Raw genomic sequence first — 23,652 nt, forward strand, 5'->3', positions numbered from 1 at the left:
CAACTATCTTGTCATTTAGAAATTGCTTCTCTTCAACAAAAATTTGAATTATACCACTAAGGGTCATGTTTAACTAAAATAAGCAGCTTAAGCCAACTGTTTAAAAACAAATGAAGAAGTAGTGTTAGGGAAATTCAAACTTCCTAACAGTAGTCTAAGAGAATGGCTCAAATTAATAGTTTTTTTTAATGAGATATGTTTTACATGGAATTTATTTTGTTGGTACGTTCAGTATAAGATACCAACATAATGATGAAAATCTAAGTAGCAAAAGATGACAAAGGATGAGAACAAAAGGTTATCTCTGTGTTTCCAAGGTCTTGGGCTTATATACAGAAACGTTTCTCTCCTGGAGTGATGGGAGGCCTTTGATTATATCTGCAGCTTTCTCTGCTATCATAATCGTTGGGGCATTCAGATTCCCACTGACAACACTGGGCATTATTGAAGCATCTACTACTCTCAGGTTTTCAACACCAATTACTTTTGTTTGGGGGTCAACTACGGCAGTGCTGTCTGAAAGCTGCCCCATTTTACAGGTGCAGGAAGGATGATAAGCACTATCAGCCTTCTGCCTTACAAAAGCATCTATTTCTTTGTCAGACTCAACGTGGCTTCCCGGTTGAATTTCAGGCCCGCGAAATTTTTCAAAAGCTTTCTGAGCAAAGATCTCTCTGGTCAACTTGATGCACTGGCGGAATTCCCAAATATCTCTTTCTGTATGGAGAGAAAATTAAAAAAAAAATGTAAGTATACCTTTAATTTAGTAATACGTACAGAATGTGTAACAGACAAAAATATCAAAGAAAAAAGGCTGGAGGGAAAGTCTCTCACTTCTTGCTGAAAGCCATAATAAAGTAGAATGTTTTTCAGTGTCACAGATATTTACATTAACTGTAAACAGAACTGTTGCCTATATTGCACAACCCCAAAATGGAATAGGCGAGCTATGAAGAACTGTTCTTTATTTCGCTGTACTCACTGTCTGGCCAAGGACATTAGTCTCAGCACAAAGAAGCAAATGAGATCCATTCCTTCAAAAGCAGAAGAGGGCATGAAATTAATGGCAAGATGCAGCTAACACAAGGAACCCTGACTGCATCGCCCACAGGGAACTCATTTTGGTTTATACAGTGCTTTGCACAATGACCTCTTTTGATACTGACTTTTATGAATAAAAAATAAGTAACAATGCACCAATCAGCCCTTATGAACTGGCGTTGAGTAGACATGAATATCTGCTAGGGAAACAGAGAGAAATTTGCCACCAGAGCAAGGAGAGGCTGCATTTACCTGTGGACAAGTAGTTAGGCTCAATGATGGGATGGTCATTTGGGTCTGTGCTCCTCAGCTTTAGCCAGCCCACGCTCGTGCTCCTCACTGGTCCCACGTGGACCTGCAACACCCACACTGTACTCATGACACAGTCCCACCAGACGTATTTCCAAATTCAGTATGATTTATTTTTTTGCAAAGTGGACTGTCTTCACCAATTAACAAAATGTAAATGTTAAAGGGAGGTCATGGAAAATGCTACTGAACATTTTTTCCATTTTATATAAATGTCTTGTAAATATGATATTAATTAATGGGAAGGAAATATACTTGTCTTATCAACTCACAGCTGTTCTTTAATTTAAAATACAATCATTTCAATTTAGCAGTAGCAGAGCATTCTAGTATAATCTGCAATCAGACCAAATTACTGTCATCACTGAAGAAAAGAGATTAGCAGGAAGAAACATGTATATTTGGTGACAGCTCCCCAGCTTTAGCACAGACTTTTGGATCAAGATGATAGTCTAAAATGGGGCTTGGATTTGTGCCAATGAATAAAGGACTGGCCTCATACATTCTTGCTTAAGCCTCTGTCTAAACTGCAGTGGAACAGGGAACAACTTGTTTTAGTTTTGTACAGCATCTATAGCACTGTGGCACTTCAGAGTGCAAATACTTAAACAGCAGTTCAATATTTGCCTCCTTTCCCAGAGGTAAAAAGTAAAATAATCTTCATAGCAATATCAAATAACAAGCTCACATTTTTTTCCCCAATGTAAGAGGTTGAAATCCAGTTCTTTTTGTATTATACTGAACAAAATAATTGTCAGTATATAGCCAAATTATCAATGTTTATAACAAACTGCAAGCTTCCTTACTAGTTACTACAGTACATTACTGGAATATGATCTTCCGCAACTCACCTGGTAAGCTTCTGTTGTGGAAGGAACCCGACCATGATCAATCACCTGAGAAGGGAGAAAGTGGAACTGAATGTCGGGGTGAGGAACCCCTGGTTCACTTCGGATAAAACCACCAGATTCTAAGTGGGAAGTGACTCCCTCACCTAGAGAGTGTAAATGAGACAGAAAATGCCATTAAAAGACTTCAGAAGAGCAAGCAATCCACTACTTCTTAAGCCTTGAGTTTACTACTATGAATAATTTATACATACAGTAGCAATTGCAAGGAATGGAAATCCATTATCAACAGCTTGTAATTTAAGCAATGTGTATCACTTTCATCTGCTTTTTAATCACTAGATAAATGTAAATATGTGTAACGTTTGAAATCCCACATATTTGAGAGTGGGCTGTTACAGTTATCTCACTGTAACTGGCAGGCCAGGGTCTAACTCCAGAGGCAGATTTGGTCCCAGGATCCCAACAGGAGTGGAGAGAACCGACTGCAGCACCGTGATCTTCCCACCCCGTGCACTCCGTGACATGCAGTGGAGTCATCCCATCAGTCACGGGTGACAGTCACAGCCGCCCACAGCACCTGCCCTGAGGGGGAAAGAGGAGCCTGCAGTGCCCCCTAGATTATGTTATTTCCACATCCGTTTAAAACCATAGGTTAGCTCTCAATATTTACTTGTATGGTAAAAAGCCATGTATACCCAGCATAAGTTGTCCAATACTAACATAATAATTCAGCAGGTGACGAAGACCTCAACTTTGGCCAAACTATTTTACTGATTTCAAGGATTACTTTTACAGATCCTTTTTAAGGCACAATTTACAGCTGGGTTACAGTAAAATGAGTGTGTCATTTTAACAAAAGTCATTTCTGATTTATATGCAAGCCTAAAGGGTTCTGAGCAGAGCAACAAATGTTCTTTTGGGGCAATTATACAGAAAACTTAATTCAGTTCAACAATATGGTTTTATTGACATGATATCTATTTCAAATAGAATTCTTTCTTTCTTTCTTTTTTTTTCACAACAGCTTTTCTCAGTAGCATCAAGATTTTTAAATATTTTTTTTTTCCTTACAATGGGAGAGATAGAAAAATGTCAAAAAAACAGTGTATAAAAACCTCTCTTATTACCAAAGATATCACAACTGTTTTAAAAGATTCTGATTTAGGGAAAAAGAAATAGTTCAAATCCATTTGCAAGCTCCCATTATTTCCCAGAACTTGAAAAAAGTACATATGAAGGCTCCTAACTTTTGAAATTCACGGATAAAAGCCTGTAATAATTCTAAATCAATCAATAGTAGAATGATTGCATACTTTGTTTCATACCTGTAAACTTCCAAAGCCATTCCAGACCAATCCTCGCCATGTTAACTGGCTTTTGTGCATTATATAGAGTAATCGGTTTGGTGCATTTTTGCTGGACGTACACTTCTAAATGATCTTGAAGGTTCTGGCCTACTCCTAGAGGGAGAAGAAAGGGGTGCAGAGCAATTATACACATTTGCAACCACAAAACCAGCACAAATGAGAACTAACCTAATCTCTTACAAGGGCAGTGATGACTAAGACCAAGAGTTATATCAGCCTTCTGCTCATATCAGAATAAAGTTTTACATAAACATAGCATAATGGAATGAGAATAGAAAGTTAAGTGGCAGACACTTGTTCTAAAATTGCCAGATACGACTTCTAAATACAGTACTATCTTTCCTAGTTTAAAGGAAAAGTTCATGTTATTCCTTCTATCTTTGAATATACAGGATAGCAGTTTATATGATCTGTTGTGGATCAAAACTCATTCAAAACTCTAAGTGTGCTGCTTTACTTTAAAAGTATACAGTGGCATTTTTAGAAAGGTATTTTTCACTATCAAATGTAGTGAAAAAAGTGTTTATTGCTCAGTTTTAAAACGAATGCATGTTTCCACTGATTTGTAACACTTGGTTTCAGTCCACACAACCTGACACAAAGACAATTAGATTTCATGGATTCATTTAATTTAATGGGCTTTGAATTGCACCCATAGGAAGATGTAAGGTTAAAAGGAATAATAAAATTACCAGGAAGATGGCAAACAACAGGGATCCCCAGTTTTTTTAGATCGTCTGCATTGCCAATCCCAGACAACATAAGCAGTTGTGGAGAATTTATGGCACCTCCACTTAAAATAACTTCTTTGCTGGCAAAAGCCTGAAAGGAATTGAGCACAAAAGGCCTAACATTATTAAGGCTGATTTGAATGCAAGGAACATGTCAAGAGCTTCTGTTCAGATAGGCAATTCTGATCCAGATTAGACCTTCCCTCATATTTTTCTCATTCTAAATGTATTCTTATCTTGCCAGAAGTTTCTGCAGAGAGAAGAGATCAAGCTTTCAGTTTGATAATTTCTATATTTATTCCCATGTTTACAATCCACTCAAACTCAGCTGGTACCATGGGTGCCAATAAACTCCTGTGCTACTTGGCAGGAAAAAAGTACCGATGACATTCAGATCAGTCAGCTAAGAGTCTCTTCCATTTTCAGTAGCAGCTTGTATAGTAAAACTGAAACTCCTCGGGAAGATTTTGAATTCTGAGACATACGATCTCAAAAATTCTCACAAGCTTATTTTCTTAATTCAACCAATATGAATGTTTTGTTCATTATTGTTTTGCTCCAGGCAATCATTAGTATGTTAAGACTAATACACAATATATCTGTGACTGCAGAATTGATACCTAGATCTGTATTTTGCATGTTATACAAATATAACTTATTTATATTTTCTATGGTACACAAAGAACTGGTGCCAGTTTGTTCCAGTTAGAGTTCAAATGATTCTTGTTCAGTCTGTGCTCACTGCAAAGTCAGCAGTGTAGTTATTCCTAGCCCATATACAGTCTTTCATTATCTTTAATGCTAACATGCAAAGAGGAAAAAGTGACTTTGAAATATTTTTGTATGGGTTATTTAGTCTGTGACACATTAAAAACATTTTTCCCCTTTAAATACACTTTTCTGCTTGATTCTGAACTTGGCAAGTTGACCTTGTTCAGTTGACCTTCCCTACTTTTGTCAGTGGGCTTACTGGAGTCCTGGGAGATCTCCAAGACCCCAGTGTCTCCTGAAATAACAATTAAGTCTTTCCATTGACTTGAATAGGTTTTGAATCATATTTTATTCAGGTTTTGATCATCTTTTAACTTTACTGATGACTGATATAAAAGAGATCCTACCAAAAACCGAAATGCTTTAATGTAATCAAGCATCTCATCTTGACGTGCATAATGTAATAAAATTATTAGCTCTTCCATCCTGACAGGTATAAAAAGTGTCGAGAAAGTAAGAGCAGGCAAGTCCTGCAATTTTACCGTTGCAGTGGGGCAGCTGGAAGAAGGGAAATACTTTGAAGGTGTACTTTTTAAGACATATGCTATAAATATATGTAACTAATTATTTGTAATTCATACATGTATTAATATGTATGAAAATTCATAGCAGTTAAAGAATTTTGCAATTTAAGTGGTCCAGTATTCACTAAGTCTTTGATCATTGTAATTAGCTTTCCAAGACTTTCTTCAACCAAATAATCTCGATAATGGCATAAGAACAGCAAGTAGACACTGCTTTTGCAGACATTTGATAGCTCATTAAATCAGTTAAATTTTCTGCAACTTTCTGCAAACACTGCTAATGATAATCATTTTACCAATCCACTTAGAAAACAACACATTTGTTCTGTGCATTAGAAAATGAAAGAACCATTTATTTATCTTGCATTTTAAGTATTAGTGGGTGTTCAGTCACAGAACACTTGTTGTCTATTGAGTCTTGTGAGCCCTAGTGAACTCAAACCACCAAAATTTGTAACCTCCTCTCTTTAGAATTATACTATTACACTTTTTAGTTGTTTCATAATTATTTTTGACTAAATATATTGTAATTAACATACCTATTCCTAGTTACATCTTCCATAATCACTTGTAATATGGACTAAGGGAAATGAGAAAGTTTTGGGTCTTACAGAAGTCAATGGATTGAAAGTTGCATAAAATGAACTGTTCATCCACAGAGTGAAGTTGCAATAGTAATTCAAGTCCTTCCACATGATCACATGCTCAGTGATACTGAAGAACAGTTATTCCACAAACAACCATAAGGCACATTTCATTTTTCTGTTTCATCATTACTATCCCGAAACCCAATACTTAGTGGCAATGTAGAAGTGAATGATTCCTCATTTATCTCTGGAGCCATTCAGATTTCAGTGTTTGGCTTGTACAGATTCTCCTATGCCAGAACAGCATTTTCAGAACTGTTTTGCAGGAACATCAGCATTTCAGCCCACTAGTCAACATGCCGAGACAGTGCACGATTGCACCACAGCTTCCAGCTAGAAACCTTACACAAGACTCTTGTGTAACATCAAGTTACAGCTCGTCCCCTCAGTACAGAGAGACGGAAATATAATGGAGATGTTAATGTCTAAATTGGTACAGCTTAAATATCACCTACTGTAAAATAACTGACAAGGAATCATAGACAGGAAGAGACAACATAGCATCTGAAGAGCGGATATTTTGCATAGTAAAGTGCTGCTTTTAATAAAAGTTTGGTTTTTTAAAAAATAATTTTGCTTAGACTAATGTCTTTGGCACCAGAAAATAAAAATCTCTTACCTTTTTCCTTTGCCCATTTTTCACATACTCAACACCAATGCATTTTGTTCCTTGAAACAAGATTTTTGTTACAAGTGTCTTCTCTGCAACTGACAAATTTGGGCGTGATATGGCTGGGCGAAGGTAAGCACTAGCTGTGCTCCATCTTTGACCTACAATGGATATTTACATTAAACATTAGAAGAGTCATGCTCAGTATTCTTCAAGATTTTGGCCAATAAATATCAGGATGTTTATAGAGGGAAAGTCTTCATAGAGTTTATAGAGTTCAAAGCAAATGGGATTTGATAAAATAACTAAAGATTTTGCTTTAACATAACAAATTTCACAATGACATTCTGAAAACCTACTTTCCTTCCCAAATTCAACTATGGATCAAGACTTGGCTGCCAACGCAATTTTCAAGGAAATACACCCTAGACTGATAGCAAGCTGCTGTGACATGAACAGGGTGTAAATACAGAGTGCCATGGCTGCTAAGTAATCCAAACAGCCAAACAGCATTCAGTGCAGATTACATGTCCACATTCCAAAATGCTTTCAGAGGTTCCACTGGTGGGTCAGAATACAAATTCCTTAAGCATCCCTTTATGATTTACCTTGGTGTATAGTCATGTCCATCCAGCCAAATCCTTCTTGCTGATAGCCATTCATATCATCCGTGAAGGGGTACCCAGCTTGCTGGGCTGCCTCCAGGAATGCATGATGAAGGGGATGGTTTGTTTTCCCTCTTGACACATACAGGGGTCCATTTCCACCTCTGTACTGATCTGGTCCCAGTTCATGCGTCTGTGCCTTCTTAAAATAGGGCAAGCAATGTTCATAGTCCCATCCTATAGCCCCTTCCCTGCTCCATCGATTATAATCTTCTGCATGGCCACGAATGTATACCATAGCATTGAGAGAAGAGGAGCCACCCCACACTCTGCCTCGGGGCCAGTACATAATTCTGTTATCCATATGTTTTTGTGATGTTGTGTGGTAATACCAGTTATATTTCTCATCACAGAGGTTGTAAATTAATGCAGCAGGCATATGAATCTTCCACATGAGTCTTTTACTACCTAGAAAGGTGTCTTTAGGGCCTGCTTCCAAAAGTAGTACAGTACTGAGAGGGTCTTCGGTCAGCCTGTTCGCTAATACACACCCTGCTGATCCAGCTCCAACAATGACATAATTATAAGAGTTTGCCTTTTCAGAACTAAGTTGGGATGATGTACGTGAAATTTTGTATTGTTGTTCATTGATGCTCAATATGTTCTTTAATATAGGTGCTTTAAACAGAGTTCCTGTTGCTTTGTGCATCTGATTCGCAGGACTGCAACATTTAACTACTTTCATTAAGCACGACATCTTTACTAATAGTGTCACTCTTGCAGAATTTCTAACAAAAATTCAGTAGTTTATCCTAGAAAAATAAACAAAGAAAAATCTTAACTAAGATGTAAGCATTAACACGGTGCACAACCTCTAAAATGTCAGTCGTTTTCAGATAAAACTGGTATACTTTACCCATTCTCACTATCCAAAAGGATAACAACAATGCTAATAAAACAATAAACATTTACTCTGAAACTTGCTGTCTTTATTGTTTGTTTAATGCAAATATTTGCCAAAACCATAAAGAGTGAGAACTTTTGCTTACCTTGTAGTGTCTATTCACCTGCCTCTAGTAAGTAAGAATTTAAGAAAATCAACAATTTCATAAACTTCACTGCAGGTTTGTGACTGTCAGTGATACTGCATAGCCATCCAGAACAATGGACACGATGAGTATGCCCACTGTGGCTTCGGCAAGACCAAATCTAGTACAACGCCTCTACAAAACACACATGTGTAACAGTTAAACTAATTTTTAGCTATTCAAAAAACTGCTGGGTTTTAAGGTACGTTTCCAAACATAGGGAAGGTAAAATCTGTTCACCTGTGGCTTTCTAGCTTGTTACTAAAACCAGATCCTGCAGGACTGCTCTGAGGACAGTCACAATCTAATGCCAGCAGACCCTTAGGCTGAGTAGGAATGGCAACATTTTTACCTTCAGAAAAGCCTGTGAGCCTTGCAAGAACACATATTTAGCTCTCTTTTGCACAGGTTCAGGTACAGGAACTAAATGCAAGATTTTCACAGCCCATGTATCCAGAGACTGTTAATAGTAATGCACTGCCCATCTGAAAGGGACAAGCAAGCTTTCTCCTGGAAATATATTGAATACTGTATTATGTTTGTAAAATGTAACTTTTCAGTAATTAATTGGGTTGCTAATGTTTATTTTCATAAATTCACGTTTCATAATGATCCAATATTTTATAATAAAAGCCCAGTATTTTTGTAAAATGTCTGGGTTTTTTCACTAAAGGAAAAATGTCTTAGTGAATCACTGAAATAACCAGCTTTTTCTTACTAAAAGGTGGAACAGAACTACACTCATTTTGTCGGGTGAAACTCTACAATGTACAGTCTGTGAGAGCACGCTCAGGCTCTAAAGACCCAAGTCTGTAAGAAAATTTGGTGCAGGTTCTTGATAAAGGTTAAAAGCCTTCCACATGCAACTATACTTATTTACAATTTGATGTACAACCTCAGATGCAAAAGTATTTTTTTTCCTTTTGGGGAAAGGGTGGGTATAACCATACATCTCTTATTCTTTTCTAGGTAAAATTTGTAATATGTTGTACAAATTCTCAAACTACTGGGAAATGGAAAAGAGTTTGCTGTTAAAAAAAAAATAATATATATATATATGTATATATGCAGAGGATAGGTTTGAGCTCAGAGTTCACACAGCTGATTCTCACATGGCTAATTCAAAACTGATCCCAGCTGAAGGTGGGGGGAGTGTCATTTACAGGTGGAGAATATTAAAGGATTCATTATTGGAAAGAAGGTTTGGCAATTTCCTGTGATACAGCAGAGGAGGATGTGAAGGTAGAGTGGATTTAACTTGTTCTGTTTTGATTTGTTTGTGGGGGCTACCATTTTGAAGCACCTCTGTTTAACCTGCAGAACTGGTGGGTCACGGGGCTTTATTGTTTCAGGAACAGCGAAGTGCTGCTGGGGTTGGTAGATTGTGGGCCTGGGCCCTGATAACCTGGGAAAGATACTTTGTCTGTAAAATGTGAGTTGTTTCTTTTTTTCTGGTGGAGATTAACCATGATGAGGTAAAGTGATCAGCTTTACTGTTGAGGAAGTCTGCCCTCAGGTTTTGGTCCTACAGATGGTTAATGCTTATTATTTACTTAGGTAGGGTTCACAGACTGGAATGATTACAGCTCTGCTTATTTTGGCACGAGTTCTATAATGCCATTAAATATTCCTGTGTCTCCTAACCAGATTGCTGGCTGTTAAGCCTACAAGCTGCCTAGTCATTGGCTGTACAGAGGGCAGATTCTACAGAATCCCTGGAATCACGTTCAGAGAGTGACTTACTCTGGTAGTGCTGGAGGCTTTAGTTCTACAAGTTGCTACAGCATACACAGTGGCTGCTGAACTTCTGAAAACAGTCTCAATTGACACTCTAAAGGCAGCACTGATGTTACAGGACTGTTTGTGTCTTGTCTTAGACCAGAACCTTAATACTGAAGTCCAGATCCTTTTAAAAGCTGATTTGTTAAGAGCTTCTCATATGTGCAGGCTTTAAAACTCATAGACCAGTTCAACCTTGTACTGAAGGGCTTGGGATGAAGGACCAAGAGCATGAAGTTATCAAAATAGAACATGATGATACTTCTCTCTAATGTGATCTATGTAGTTCTATAAGCATCCATGTGTTTATCACAGTTCAAGTTTTACTACAGAGTCTTGTGGAGTTTTGGAGAAGTGCTCTTTGAACAAAAGAACATCGGTCAAGAAATAACCTAATTCATCTTCACTCCCAACAATCAAAAAAGATATGTAAGAGGGTTATACAGGGCACCTAAGGACTGGCTTGCCCTTTCTGTAAGAAAGCTAAGAAAAAGTGCTCAGATTCAGCAAAGAGACCTTACTCGTAGACTTCTAGATTTAAAGGGCTCACAATCCACAACAGAGAGGAGAGTATCCTGCAAGCATGGGTGGGTTACACTGAAAAATGGACAGTAATGAAATGGTTCTGCAGGTGGATGAGGTGGCTAATCCAAAAAAGTTACAGGGCACTAGTCATCCTTACTCTTATCCAATCAGAGCTGTCCTGTTCTTTGATAAAACTGGAATTAAGAGTGATAAAAAATATGTAACAAGACAGTTAGGGCACCCACAGTCTGGACTAGAAGGATGAATTACCAGCAAGGAAACCTAAATCTAATGTTCCTTTTAAGTAACTGAAGTAGTACTTTGAATCTACTGCACCACATATGTTTGTCAAATTTATAGTTAGATATTATTTGATGGTTTTCTTTGCTCTTTTTTTTTTGTTGTTGTTGTTTTCCATCAAATGGACCAGGACTGGCAGAGTAACATTTGAGAGAAGTTTTCTCTTGCAAAGAGTGGTTTGGGAGTGAAGTCAGTAAACAGTGTCCTGGTCACAATATTCAAGTGACTTTGAGAATCAGCATGTAGATGATTCACAAATTTCTTTGCTTTTAACTTCTGAAGTGCAGAGGTCAAAAATCAAGCCATTCTGATTTAAATTCAACATACACAGTTGGACTGAATGGATTAAAACACCAGTTTCACAATTCTTTCTGTCATATTGATCCATACCCACTCTTATCCTATGCATTGTTCTCCTGCATGAGCACTATCCTACCCCAATTCTTCTAAACTGATCCTGAAACAAAGAGGAGATGGTCACTGTGGCTGAAACTTTACTCTGTGCCCTGTTTTGTCAGGGACAAAACAAGAACATCCATTCTGGCAGGTGTAGCATAGGACCCTGACCCGGAGATGTCCAAAAGCATGGATAACACATGGGGCAGCAGAGCAATGGGAGCTTTGCTGGACATTTACCCTTCATGGCATTGCACTTCCAATCCTGACAGCCCTGTCTCTCTGAGAGAGATACGGGAGAAACTTCCAGCTCCTCGGGTAAAAGCAGCTCTTGCTTTTTCTTCTTCCCCGCCCCGGCTGTGTACAGAGTTGAATTCATCTGCTCTGCGAGTGTTCTGGACTAACTTTCCTTTCAGTCCCTCTAGTAAAAAAAAAGTTCATTCACTTACAAAAACCTCGTTCTAAGTTTCACTCTCACGGCTGAAACTGTCCGAGCCTACTTACCCCGCACCGTTTCCTTCTCCATGAGCACGTAACAGTCGGGCTGCTGCAAGCTCCCGCGGGTCTGCGCGCTGCCCGCCCCAGCGCCGGGCCGCCTGCAACGGCTCCTGCTGCACACAAAGGCCGGCGCTGGCCCCCGCCCGAGAAGGGGAGCGACCGCGGCGCCGTCCTGGTCCCCTCCGCAGGACGCGGCACCCACGGGCCGAGCCGTTCTCCGTCGCGGCCGGGGAGGCCTGTGTCTTCCTGAAAGCCGCTTGTGTGCAGGGGGCGGTGGAGCAGAGCGGGGGGCGGAGGACGGGGCTGCTCCGGGGAGGCGCTGGGGCCGCCGGCGGGACGGCGCGGAGCGGAGCCCGGTTTGCGGAGACGGGACGCCGCGCTCAGAGTGGTCTTGCAGGGGCAGCGGGCCGTGGGGAGGCTGGGCAGGACAGCGAGTGGAACTTTCCACAGGAATGCACCCTTTGGCCTCCGTGGGAGATGTGTTCGAGCGAAGTTCTGCTGTTTCAAAACCGGCCCGAGCAGCCGTTTGATGTTTTGATGTGCCGTTGACCTGATCATAAAACATTTAATCTTCTGTGCCAAATGTGCCATGAGCAAATAAAAAGTATCCTACTGCCTTTCGGTTTAACCGTCAAGGTTTAAGATAAACAATTGTTCTGAACAGATTGGTTTGTATAAACCTACATTCTACCAAATTAGTAGAAATATTTCTCCAGGATTGACCAACATATTAACTGACTTTTAGGCCCTGGGTGTACCATTGCAGTGAAATGCTGCTGGTGCCCCTATAAAGCAAATACATGTTCAGTAAAGTTTTTGGTTTGTCAGTGACCTGGCTGCAATCATAAATACACAAGACAGTAGCCATTGGGAACAATGGACACAACAGGGCTTGTAGGCAAAATACTATGCTGAGGAAAAGTAGCCAAGCTTTTGGGTGTCAAACCTTTATGATAGAAACAAAAGCAGCAGATGTCAAAGCTAAATACAACCTGGGAAAAAAAATGCTTGGAGTCTAGGGAGGAAAGTGTCTTCCTGGTATTCTCACAAAAGTTACGGTAGGTGTTATTTGTGGAGTGCAGGGGATGTAATGGTGTCTTATAGCCTGTGGACATGTGGAATGTTTTCAGTGTATTCCGTGCAATTGTACAGAAAAGTTTCAAAGACAAACTGTAGTTGATAATCAAAGAGTATTTTTAAATAGTTGTGTTCTTCGCTTATTTCTGGTTTGCCCTTTCCTCTGTAGCAAACATCAACTGGAATCCTCTGAGAATTTTGCTGTTTAATTTTTGTTCACTTAGCACTTTTTTCAATAGTATTAGTTTTGCAGAATGACTAACAGATTAATCAGCATGCCTCTGCTACCCTCTGCTCACCATCAGCCTGCAATGCGAGGCTGTGCTCTCGGCGTAGCCAACCTTAAACTGTTCTAGCCACTGAACACAGTTTTGTGAAACTATTTTCAACATTCTTGGAGAGATGAAGTACAGATAAGTTGTCTAAGTTGGATCTACTTCTTCATGAAGATGGCAATCTGGGCTCTAAATTCTAATCTTAGGTCACTCTTTTTGCTTTTCCTACTTCTATAAAAAGCTATCTAATTTTTTCTAGGGAAAGAGGCACAGAGTCAACCCTTCCATAGCAATTTAGTATGTCGTTCAGGTTTTGCTTACATTATTTCTAGAAACACTGACATTTTAAGAGAGCATATGATGCCTTTTTTGTTAAAACAATTCATTTAGGGGGCGATTCTTCCATCAGGTGCAGCTACAACTATTTGTTTAAGTACATATCCATACAGTTGTTTTCCTCACTGTCCTTTGTTTTGCTGAACTCCTGCACAAGGGCTGCCAGACTGATGTTATTCTGGACATGTGGGAGAAAATGAGAATTGCTGAAAAGGGTCCCATACAATAGCTTGCTGCTCCAAAAGCAGCAGCAGATAGGGTGATTTTCCTCGTTCAAACCCTACCACTGATGTATGTGATGTTTCTTGTAAAAGCATGAGAAACCAAAGGAACATGGAAAACAAGTTCACTCTTGCAGTTAAGCTCTTTTGCAGTGACATGACAAATCAGTCCTCTGTACAAAATGTATGGTTGTTTCTTTCAATGACGTGAGCTGGCAAGACACTTTACCAAGTGCTCTGAACTTCTGTCCAAAATATTGTCTTATGAAGGACAGAGGAACTTCTGCAGAAACATTTTGTTTCATGCAATGAGGTACAGGGCAAGAAACAGAAAATTAACAGGTGTCTGGATATTGAGGTCTAGTCTTACAAAACTGAGGACAAAAGTATCAATAGCTGAAAAAACAGCAGGGCACTGTGGCTACTGGGACACATTTAATTAAATAGGAACTAAATAGGAAAAAGAGTGGATAACTACCATGAATAATGAAAAGCTAGCAGGACGTTTTGATGATAACAGGCAAGAAAAAATACTCCACTTTGAAATTCTAAAGTTTTCCACTGAATAATATAATTTATTGTATAAGCAAAGCACCAACAGCAACTGCCATTCAGATTCTCCATTTCACTTTTTCCATGATGATCGCTGATGTAACAATTGAATCCTCTGGTAACATTATGGCATCAATCAGAATAATGCATTAAATCCACAACTCGCACTCTTCAGCTATTGCTTCTTTGTACATGTATCTGGAATGAATCTTGGCTTAACATCTGCCACATCAATATTTTATAGCTCAAATTCCCACACTGCTTAATTTTAATAAACATAATGTATTTAATATAAATGTAGTGATTTTGGAAATGACTGTGATACTCTGTATACAGAATTCCATGCATGCAATTCAAAAGCTGAAGTATAGCAATGCTGAAGACTTTTACAACATTTGGAAAACTCTCAGTTGAAGTTAGTTTTAATAAAATACAAAAATATGTACCAGCAGAAGATCAGCACATCTGTACTGGAAAACGGGAACACTTGGAGAAAGGAATACTCAATCATCTTCCACTGTAAACACAGCCATTACCATACAAATGCAGCTCGCTCTCGTAACATTCTGACACCAAACCGCTGCCATTCTCGCTGATATATCCACAGCTCCTGAGTTGTATCCAGACAGGCTAAAACTGCACCTCCTTTCCATGCAATTAAGCGAGGATCCATATCCTAAATTCAAAACACATTGTACACAATCACTGGTATTAATTTGCATAGTTCTCAAAAATTGTATCCTAATTTTTCCAACAGTATTCACCACTTAAAATTTTGGGGGTGAGGGGAAGATTTTTGTCCAAATTATTCAGGAAAAAATAGCGAGATAAAAACACGGCAAGAATAGTTAAGGTGGTGGTTTTTTAAAGGTGCCTTCTAGGCATGTCATGGAAATCCTGCCCTCAGCAATGGAGGCTCTGAAAAATACTGAAGTTTTGATTTTACAATTATGTCTGATTAATGCCAAATGAAAGTTGCTCTTTTAATGCCATACCTTATTTTACCTTAATAGTAATAAAAACCCCAGCACAATTTCTTGCTGAATAGACAGATGAACTTCATGGGCCACTACTAACCATTTATGGCCTTTAGCTAATAAACACTTCAGTGATCAATACTAGTAACACTCTTGCTATACTTGTAACATCCTGCATATACGGAGAGTGCTGTGATATGAGCTGAAAGCTCTTCTACATCTCCTCAGATACACAACTGATCTTTGGTTTTCAAAGGATATATATGTGTATATATACATATATGTATATATATACATACACACACATATATATAAATCTTTTGAAGATTTCAACCAATCATAGTTTATTAATAATTTAGCTATCAGCTACCAGTATACCTTAGGTCTTGTGATGACTTCAACATTTTCAACGACTCTTCTAAAAGAAGGTGGCATTTTGTTGAGGATTCGGTGTTGAAGAAACTCTTGAGCTTTATGAAACATAAGGCCTCCTCCCACTACTAAGATGGAGCTGTACATCTTCTTTTTTGTATCATCAGATGCTGGAATGAATTGATATATATAGAGATATCTGTTTTTTAAAGTTAATACAGCCTGTATTTGCATTGCAAATAATTTAGTGCAAGTCAAACCACACAGAACCCCGTGTTTGCTTTTAAAATTATTTTTCTGTTCCTTGGAGATTCAAACCTTTTGTCTCAAGAAACCTCAACAAAGATGTAAATATAAGGAACACAGTAGCTACTCTAGAGATTATGAAGAGTTAGGAACACACACATTACTTTGGTAAAATACAGGAGTTACCATAAATCCCTACTGACTGATGTGCATATTTTACAGAATTGTACAAATGTAATTCTTACCGCAGCAGTCAATACTATGGAGAATGGCTTTGTCAAGGCCTAAGGCTTTGCCTTCAAACTGAGAAACAGCTGTTTTCCTGGACATGTGTGCAGTTAGAGGCTCCTCAGAATCATTTCCAGATATCATACAATCACTCTGGGCAGACCCCAGTTCCACTTCTTGTGGGTAGATCCTCTCTGAAATGTCTGAGGCTTGGCCTCTCAAGTCTCCCTCAAATGTACCAGGCTTTGACATAGATTTTCTATCAGCTGTAGCTTTTGCAGACTTGAAAAAGAGAAAACAAGTTGTATTGTGAAAAATGCAAAGAGATCTTACAAAGACTTAACTGAACACCACTGTACTTCTCATCACCTTTTTGTACAGAAAGGTTAGGCATTGTATTATTTCCTTTTAATCCTCGCTTTCAAAGTAAGGGCTTTATTTTGAACTCCATCAGGTATATCAATGCCATAATATGAAGCCCTCTTAGATTCTGAAAATAAACAGTTATAATTAAGGACTTGTCTAGACATCCATAATTCCTTACTCTAAATTTATTTTTTTAATGCTTCTGACCCAGATAATCAGCTTTGGTTTCTGAGATGAGCTAATGACTCCTGATTTTATTCCCCAATTAAATAATACTTAATTAAAAATAAAATGAGCATTCACACACCTGCTCCTGCTTACTTTGTGTGGCTAGCAGATAATGTTCATCATGAGGATCCTCAGGGTCACCTTGTGACCTGTGTTGCAAAGTTGTCATTTTTTGTCCAACAATTCCAAAAGTTGCTGGATAAAACAGAGCCATTGGAGCCTGAACAATGAGAGATTTGACATGGCTTTACTACATAGGGTTGGTGTTTTGTTTGGTGGGTTTTTTTCTTTATTTGTTTTGGGTTTTTTTACTGTAAAAAAAAAAAAAAAAAGCTTGTTCTATTTTTCTCACAAGTGAAAATTAAATATGCATTTTGTTCAAGTAGTTTTGTAAAACGCTAAAGTGTCTTCAGCTTTGTTTAATTAAAAAACCAAAAATCATACAATTGTACACATATACAGGCTTCTTTACAGATTCTGGCATTGTATGGTAAATAAGTATTCAAATGCAGTTTGTTACTAAATTTGAAAATTCAACAGTGAGGTGAAAAACTTGCAAAATTAGCATTCATTCCTTGCACTTGAAGGATAAAAATATCATCGTATTTAGCTGAAGCTACAACCATTCTGGGCGACGCTAGTTAGGAAGTCTTGTGCATCCACTGGTGCTGCATTAGGCCCATTCATACACAGAGGAATTAATTTTAAAGCTATCAACAAGCACATGGTAAGAACAATCTATAAATCGTGTGGGTGTTGTAGCACTGGACTGACACAAAACGAGGCCTAGAGCCTGAATGCTGAATAGAATTCTTGTAATTAAAAAAACCAACCAACCAACACACCTGTAATTTTTCATCTCCTAATCGGAACTGGTACAATAAAGCTGGAGAATCCGGATGACGAATCTGGAACTCATGGTCTTGCAATCCAGAAATATCCTAAGGTCAGAAACAATATAAAAAAAATAATTGTATCTTTCGTATCTCTCTATAAAGCTGCATAATCTATTTAAACTGTGGGATGCAACAAAAAGTAACAAAACTCTTCAGACTGTGAATTTTATTTACCTATTCTTAAACACTTTTTAAAGTCTTTTCCTTGTAGCACAATCTGCCAAAACAGCTTTCTACATGCCTAAGCCTCTAAAAGGAGGATTTGTGCAGAAAGAAGAGACCTGCTGGCAGATCTTTAAAAACTGAAGCAGAAAAATGGCAAATATGCATCTACTATCAGCTTCTTTCAGTAATAAGAACAAAACAACTACTTTTCCAAGAGCTGAGATTCTTTCAACTAGGATAAAAATAAAACAAATTACAAATTCTTCAAGTCTAAAGCCTTTCTAGCTTCTGCCAGTATTCTACTGAGTAAAATACTGTATTTTATTCTGTTTACAAGCAATTGTATAGACTCACAAAAGGGTTCCCCAGAGTAGCATTCTGTAAAGGAAAAAAGCAAACCAAAATTTGGAGAATATAACATTTTCTCTTCTCACCTGGTCTAGGTGACAAAATGTCTCCTTTAAGTGCTGAAGCAGCAGGCAATCTAACTTATTAGTTAGCTGACAGTCTCTATATGGAAATCCTGCTCGTTGCATAAGCCAATAAAAACACCTCGACACATCAGATCCTCCATATGCGAGACACAGCCTAAAGCACAGAGAAGAAAAAAAATATTGATTTGCTGAAATACTGGCCTTTTACAGTAGCATATATAGGAATACCAGCAACATTTTAGATGTGCTGTGATCATGAGCTCCACATAGTTTGCAGAACACAGTATCAGTTCTTTTCTTTTAAAGATGTCAGAATTCTTTCAGGTTCATACCGTAACCTGATGACCCTGTCAGGCAGTGCACAGTAAAAAAATCCTGGTTTTGTAAGAAAAAATTATTATTTTTAAGGTCTTTGGTAAGCAACTAAGTACATGCTTATAATAATTCTGCATATTAAAAGATACCTGGTGTTGCGATGGGAAACACCATCTTCCACACAGCAAATGCTTGTCTTCTGGTCTCCCACATCTACTATACATGCACTGCTTAAACCACTTCCAAAAGTAGCACAGACAGACTCCTGGTGTACAATGATTCCTAGCGGAGAGAAAAATTATATCTGATTTATGCCAAGCCATATTGCTGACATTTAAAGGACATCTTCATGTCTTCTAAAATTTAGTGATAGCTTGACTCTGAACTGAAAGTTTGTGAAGATGAGGTGGGGGGGGCTTACAGATTTGTTGTTGTTGTTGTTGGGTAGGCCCTCAAACTCCTGAGAAAAGCTAAGAGTGGGGTGAGTGCCTTTATCCAAATATCCTTATTTTTTTTGCAAGTTTAAAGATACTCCCTCCAGAATGGACTTGGTTTTGTAACCAGTATTGCAGGGTCTTGGTTATCAGACACACATGAATTATTTTCTTAATTTCTTCTAATTTAAATCAAAAGCATTAACACTAGCATTTTAGATGTGTTCTTTAAATAGTTACAAAACAAGGTCCGTTTTTACTGTCTGCTTTCATTTCAATCCACCTTTAACTCTGTAAAAGAGTACCTTTGTACTTCTACCACAAGCCCATACTTAAACTTGAGGAGGGCTCTTCAGTCTCAAATATGCAGAACAAGCTAACAATTATTTGGTTATTTTTAAAAAACTGTATTGCTCTTCTATATTTAGTGTATGCACTTAAGCAACTCTGAAACCTCCTATTATGTCATCCTGTGAAGACAGCAGCAGCATTTTACACCATATACTTCTGTTTTGAAGTCAAGGACTCTTAATACTCTGTGGAGGTAACACTGTGAATTTTAGAAATACTTAAGAAATCAGACTGTTGCTAATTATATCTTGGTGGAAGTGAGACACTCACAGTTGGAATACCTAATAGCAAACCAAGAAATCTGGTTCAATGCTAGCCAACCATTTTGCCCCATTAAAAGAGACAACAGTTATGGTAAGAGCAAAAGATAAGAGGTGCTAGTTCCAGTCAAACTGGGACTGATCTGCAAAACTTTGCCTCAGAGGTAAAAAAAAAAAATTAAAAAAAATATATATATGTATGTATGTATATATCTTCCCACTATTAATTACTAAGCTCTTGCATATCTATGGTTTTACCTGAGAAGCCCATCTTCATTAGGATCATATTTACCAGTTCTTTCACATGCTGTTTATTATAGATGTCTGGAATTAGTAAAATACACCTGTAGTACTGAAGATAAGAACAAAAAATTAAAGCCAGCTCTCAAATTAAGTTTCTATTACATTCTTGAATACCTAATGCTAAGGAAGAAAGCCTAATACTCAAGTTATCAAAAGAAGCAAAATTATGGGAAGGGGAAAGGGCTTTAATAATTTTAAAAATAAGTTCAAGTAAGTACCAAGTTAAGAGTTTCTAAGTCACTAAAATGTTTAAAAGTACATCAGATATAAGAAAGACACATACTTGGCAAGGAGAAGAAATTATGCAAGTATTAGGCACCAGTTCCTCAGTTATCCCCTTTCCAATCAACAAAAAAAATCCCAAACATACAACGACTGAAATTTCTAGAATGGGATTTCCAGCCCTTCTTGGTACAAGTTCTATTAGCAATTTTTGCCTTAATGACATGCAAAAATTCCAAATGAATTCTTGGGAACCATGCTCACCAGCAGAAAATATTTATTCTGTAAAAAAACACCAGTAAGAGGCTAGTAATAACAGCAGGTTTATTCCCTTTTATAGTAACATGTACAGAGTGGATACAGCCCACATTAATGTGTTCACAACTCACCTTTAAGTCTTTCAGCGGTATTTCCAGATATTTTTGTATTGCATGTGACCATATCACTTCAAGGTCTGCTAATACTGCAGTGAGGGAGCCCCCAGGTCCTGTGTGGAGATTGAGCTGCCCTCTTCTAATAGGCCAATGTATATTATAAGAATCTAGTGGATTAACATACAGTGCCTGAAAATAAGAGACAATGTTCTATGCATTGTTTTCCCCAAAAGATTAGTAACAAATACTAGAAAAATATTTCAAAAGCAGATACAAAACATCCACCAGCACTCAGACCAATGTGACAGCAATACAGTGGATTTCTTTTTAACAGGGCTTGATTATAAAGCATTAAAATAAAAAAGACATTAAATACATGGTTTAAATGGTTTGAATTTTCATATCCATGGATATCCACCATAACATAAAAGTATATTTTTCCATTATCTCAAATTAGTAACTAAAATAAAGACTCTTTGAAGCTCATGAATAACTAATTACTCAGCAGTGATTCCATGTACTGATCCTTTTATCAACTTTTTGCCTTTTCTCTGAACTATACCACATGGGCAAAGCTCTCACCTAGTCCCTGCAGAAACACTGATTTACAGTAGCAAGGGATCAAGGTTACTTGCAAGGCAAATGCAAGAAACTGTCTGGTCTTGCTAAATTATAATATATATTCAGTTAGTCCATAGTAAAGTTTCTCATGTTTTGCTTGACTAAATTTATGTGCCTCTCCATACATTCTAACATACTGTAAACTGCTGGTTACACACCCACATTAAAATACTAAGCCTCATTTCAGCAGGAAAATAAGTCTTACCTCTTCTCCCACCAAAAATTCAGGATGATTTGATGTGTTTGTCCACTTGGCCCCAGAGCTGTGATCTAAAACAGCTGGCCTCATCTGTCTGTTGTATGACCTGGCCTGAAATCAAAACAAATACTGTTGATAAATATTTTACCAGTCACATTTTATGTATGAAAGAAAAATTAAACTCTCCACCCTTTGAAGAACCATTTTATCTCCTCTTCAAAGTTAAGTCACACAATAGCACGATTTGTGTTTGCTGTATAAAGGATATATATTCTTCTCCATGAAAATATAGCATCACACCAAATGACCATATGAATGAACAATTTAATAAAATATTAAGAATGAGTTACCTGATCAGGTGACACCGGTATACGCCTTGCGCCATTTGACATCTTTTTGGACCATATTGCTTGGTCCACCATTTTAAGGCCATTTTGTCTCTGCTCAGTACTTTCAGGTTTCTAAACAAAACCCAGAAATACGCAATGTAAATACTTACTTTCTAACTACATGTCTTGATGCTGGTAATACTCAAGATATTATTAATGAAACCATGACTGTAGTTGATAGACTGTAGAAAGGACAGAAGGTGTGCACACTGTACAATGAACATACACTTATTTTTAAAGAAACTCTTTTTTCTATTACAGTAGTCAACACCTTTTTGTCTAAGTCAACTTCAATCTTTTAACTGATTGAACTGGCTGCTGGGCTTCATCTCCAGCATGATAAGCTTACGACATTATCTATGTAATTACAGAAATATTAAGCACGAGCAAAAATGTTTAAATATATCTCAGTTATTTAAAGCTGAAGTTTAATATTAGAGACATGAATTTGATTAATGATTTTTTTTTTGGTACAGATTCAAAGTATGAGTAAGATCACGACATATATTTTTAGAGCAGGTTAGACTAAAAGTACTGGCTACATTATCGAAGTTACAAGCCAGCTTGTAACCAACATGTTCACAAGTGGAGCAGTCCAGTTCTTGTTCTACAGCTGTCATTCTATAAACAGAAATACTATGTGTGGTATCAGACCACTGAGCAGAGAAATCGATGAGTACAAACCCTCAGCCTATCAATTTATTAGATGTAGTTCACTGCGAACAAATGAAATAAAGCCCTGACACAGACTGCTGGAAATCTACTGACTTCAGTAAGGTGGCATCTATTAAAAAGGGAAAAAATGTTTGCCTTGAAAAATATTTCTCTCTGGAAAACCATAATGCATGAGGGGAAGATACGCACTGCACAGCTAAAAAAATGCGACAGAAACACGTAGTTAACACACGGATTTTAGCAAGTTCTTACATTGAGCCCGTCCCTGAGGAGCCAGCTGTCCCTGTAGGCCGCCTGTCCCTGCTGCTTGTGCCGCCGTGCGATGACGTGGGGGATGCCCACGGGCAGCGTGTCCGTGGCCCTGCCGAGCCGCAGAGTGGTGGAGCCGGGGTGGATCACCACGATGAAGTTGCTCTGGATTTGCTGAAAGCACCACGAGGCGCACGGGGGTCAGCCCGGCACCTCCCCGGGCCCAGGCCTTTAAAAGGCCGAGCCCGCCCCAGCGCAGCCGCTCGGCCGGAAGGAAGGGAGCTTCGCCCGGCCCCGCTTCTCACCGCCTCCTAGGCCTCACCTCCTGCAGGGACTCCGGCACGGCGGCGGGGACGATGGGCCGCTTGCCGCCGCGCTGCTCGCGTTCCCGGTCGCGCTCCTTGTCCTTCCCGTTCTCCGCCTCGCCCTTCTCCGCCTGGGTCATGCTCCCCGCGGGGCGAGCGGCGCCGGGCGGAAGCCGCTCCTGCGAGGGCCGGGCCTGGCGTCGGCGCGGGGCGGAAGCGGGCGGGCTCGCGCTCGGCGCCGCCTCTCAGGCAGGTACCGTCAGCGGGAACAGGCGGGCGGGGACTCGCCCTTGTCCCGGGTTGCGGCCGCGGCCTCTGCACAGGGCTGGAGCAGCGGAAAGGTGGGAGTCCGGGGAGCGCCGGCCCTGCGGGAGGTCTGAGCCAGCGGCAGCCAAACCCCACCAGCTGGGCTGGTGCTGCTGGTGGGGCTGGAAGCATCGCAATTTAAAATACCGTCTGAAAAGATCATCGTACAGCTGATGGACGTGTGATACACCTGTGAAGAGCTAACGATGACTTACGTGTACACAGCTGATCTGC

General features: G+C 38.9%; 2 protein-coding genes across 2 annotated transcripts; both read right to left on the reverse strand.

Moving 5' to 3' along the window:
* Positions 1-298: 298 nt before the first annotated feature.
* On the reverse strand, positions 299-8,213 carry CHDH (choline dehydrogenase; the record flags this gene model as incomplete). Its single annotated transcript, XM_080350616.1, has 7 exons — positions 299-717; positions 1,294-1,396; positions 2,202-2,344; positions 3,527-3,661; positions 4,261-4,390; positions 6,861-7,012; positions 7,460-8,213. 7 exons carry the CDS (start codon positions 8,211-8,213, stop codon positions 299-301), a joined length of 1,836 nt encoding a protein of 611 aa, XP_080206742.1.
* A 6,298-nt stretch (positions 8,214-14,511) lies between these two features.
* ACTR8 (actin related protein 8) lies at positions 14,512-23,274 on the reverse strand. Its single transcript, XM_080350420.1, has 13 exons — positions 23,130-23,274; positions 22,811-22,981; positions 21,845-21,955; positions 21,501-21,605; positions 20,690-20,863; positions 20,034-20,127; positions 18,880-19,012; positions 18,416-18,569; positions 17,766-17,861; positions 17,000-17,140; positions 16,344-16,608; positions 15,859-16,022; positions 14,512-15,179 (listed from the first exon to the last, which is right to left on the reverse strand). Exons 1-13 carry the CDS (start codon positions 23,250-23,252, stop codon positions 15,036-15,038), a joined length of 1,875 nt encoding a protein of 624 aa, XP_080206546.1. The 5' UTR covers positions 23,253-23,274; the 3' UTR covers positions 14,512-15,035.
* Between the last annotated feature and the right edge of the window lie 378 nt (positions 23,275-23,652).

The sequence above is a fragment of the Nesoenas mayeri genome, assembly GCF_963082525.1.
Source record: "Nesoenas mayeri genome assembly, chromosome: 10".
Lineage (NCBI taxonomy): Eukaryota > Metazoa > Chordata > Aves > Columbiformes > Columbidae > Nesoenas > Nesoenas mayeri.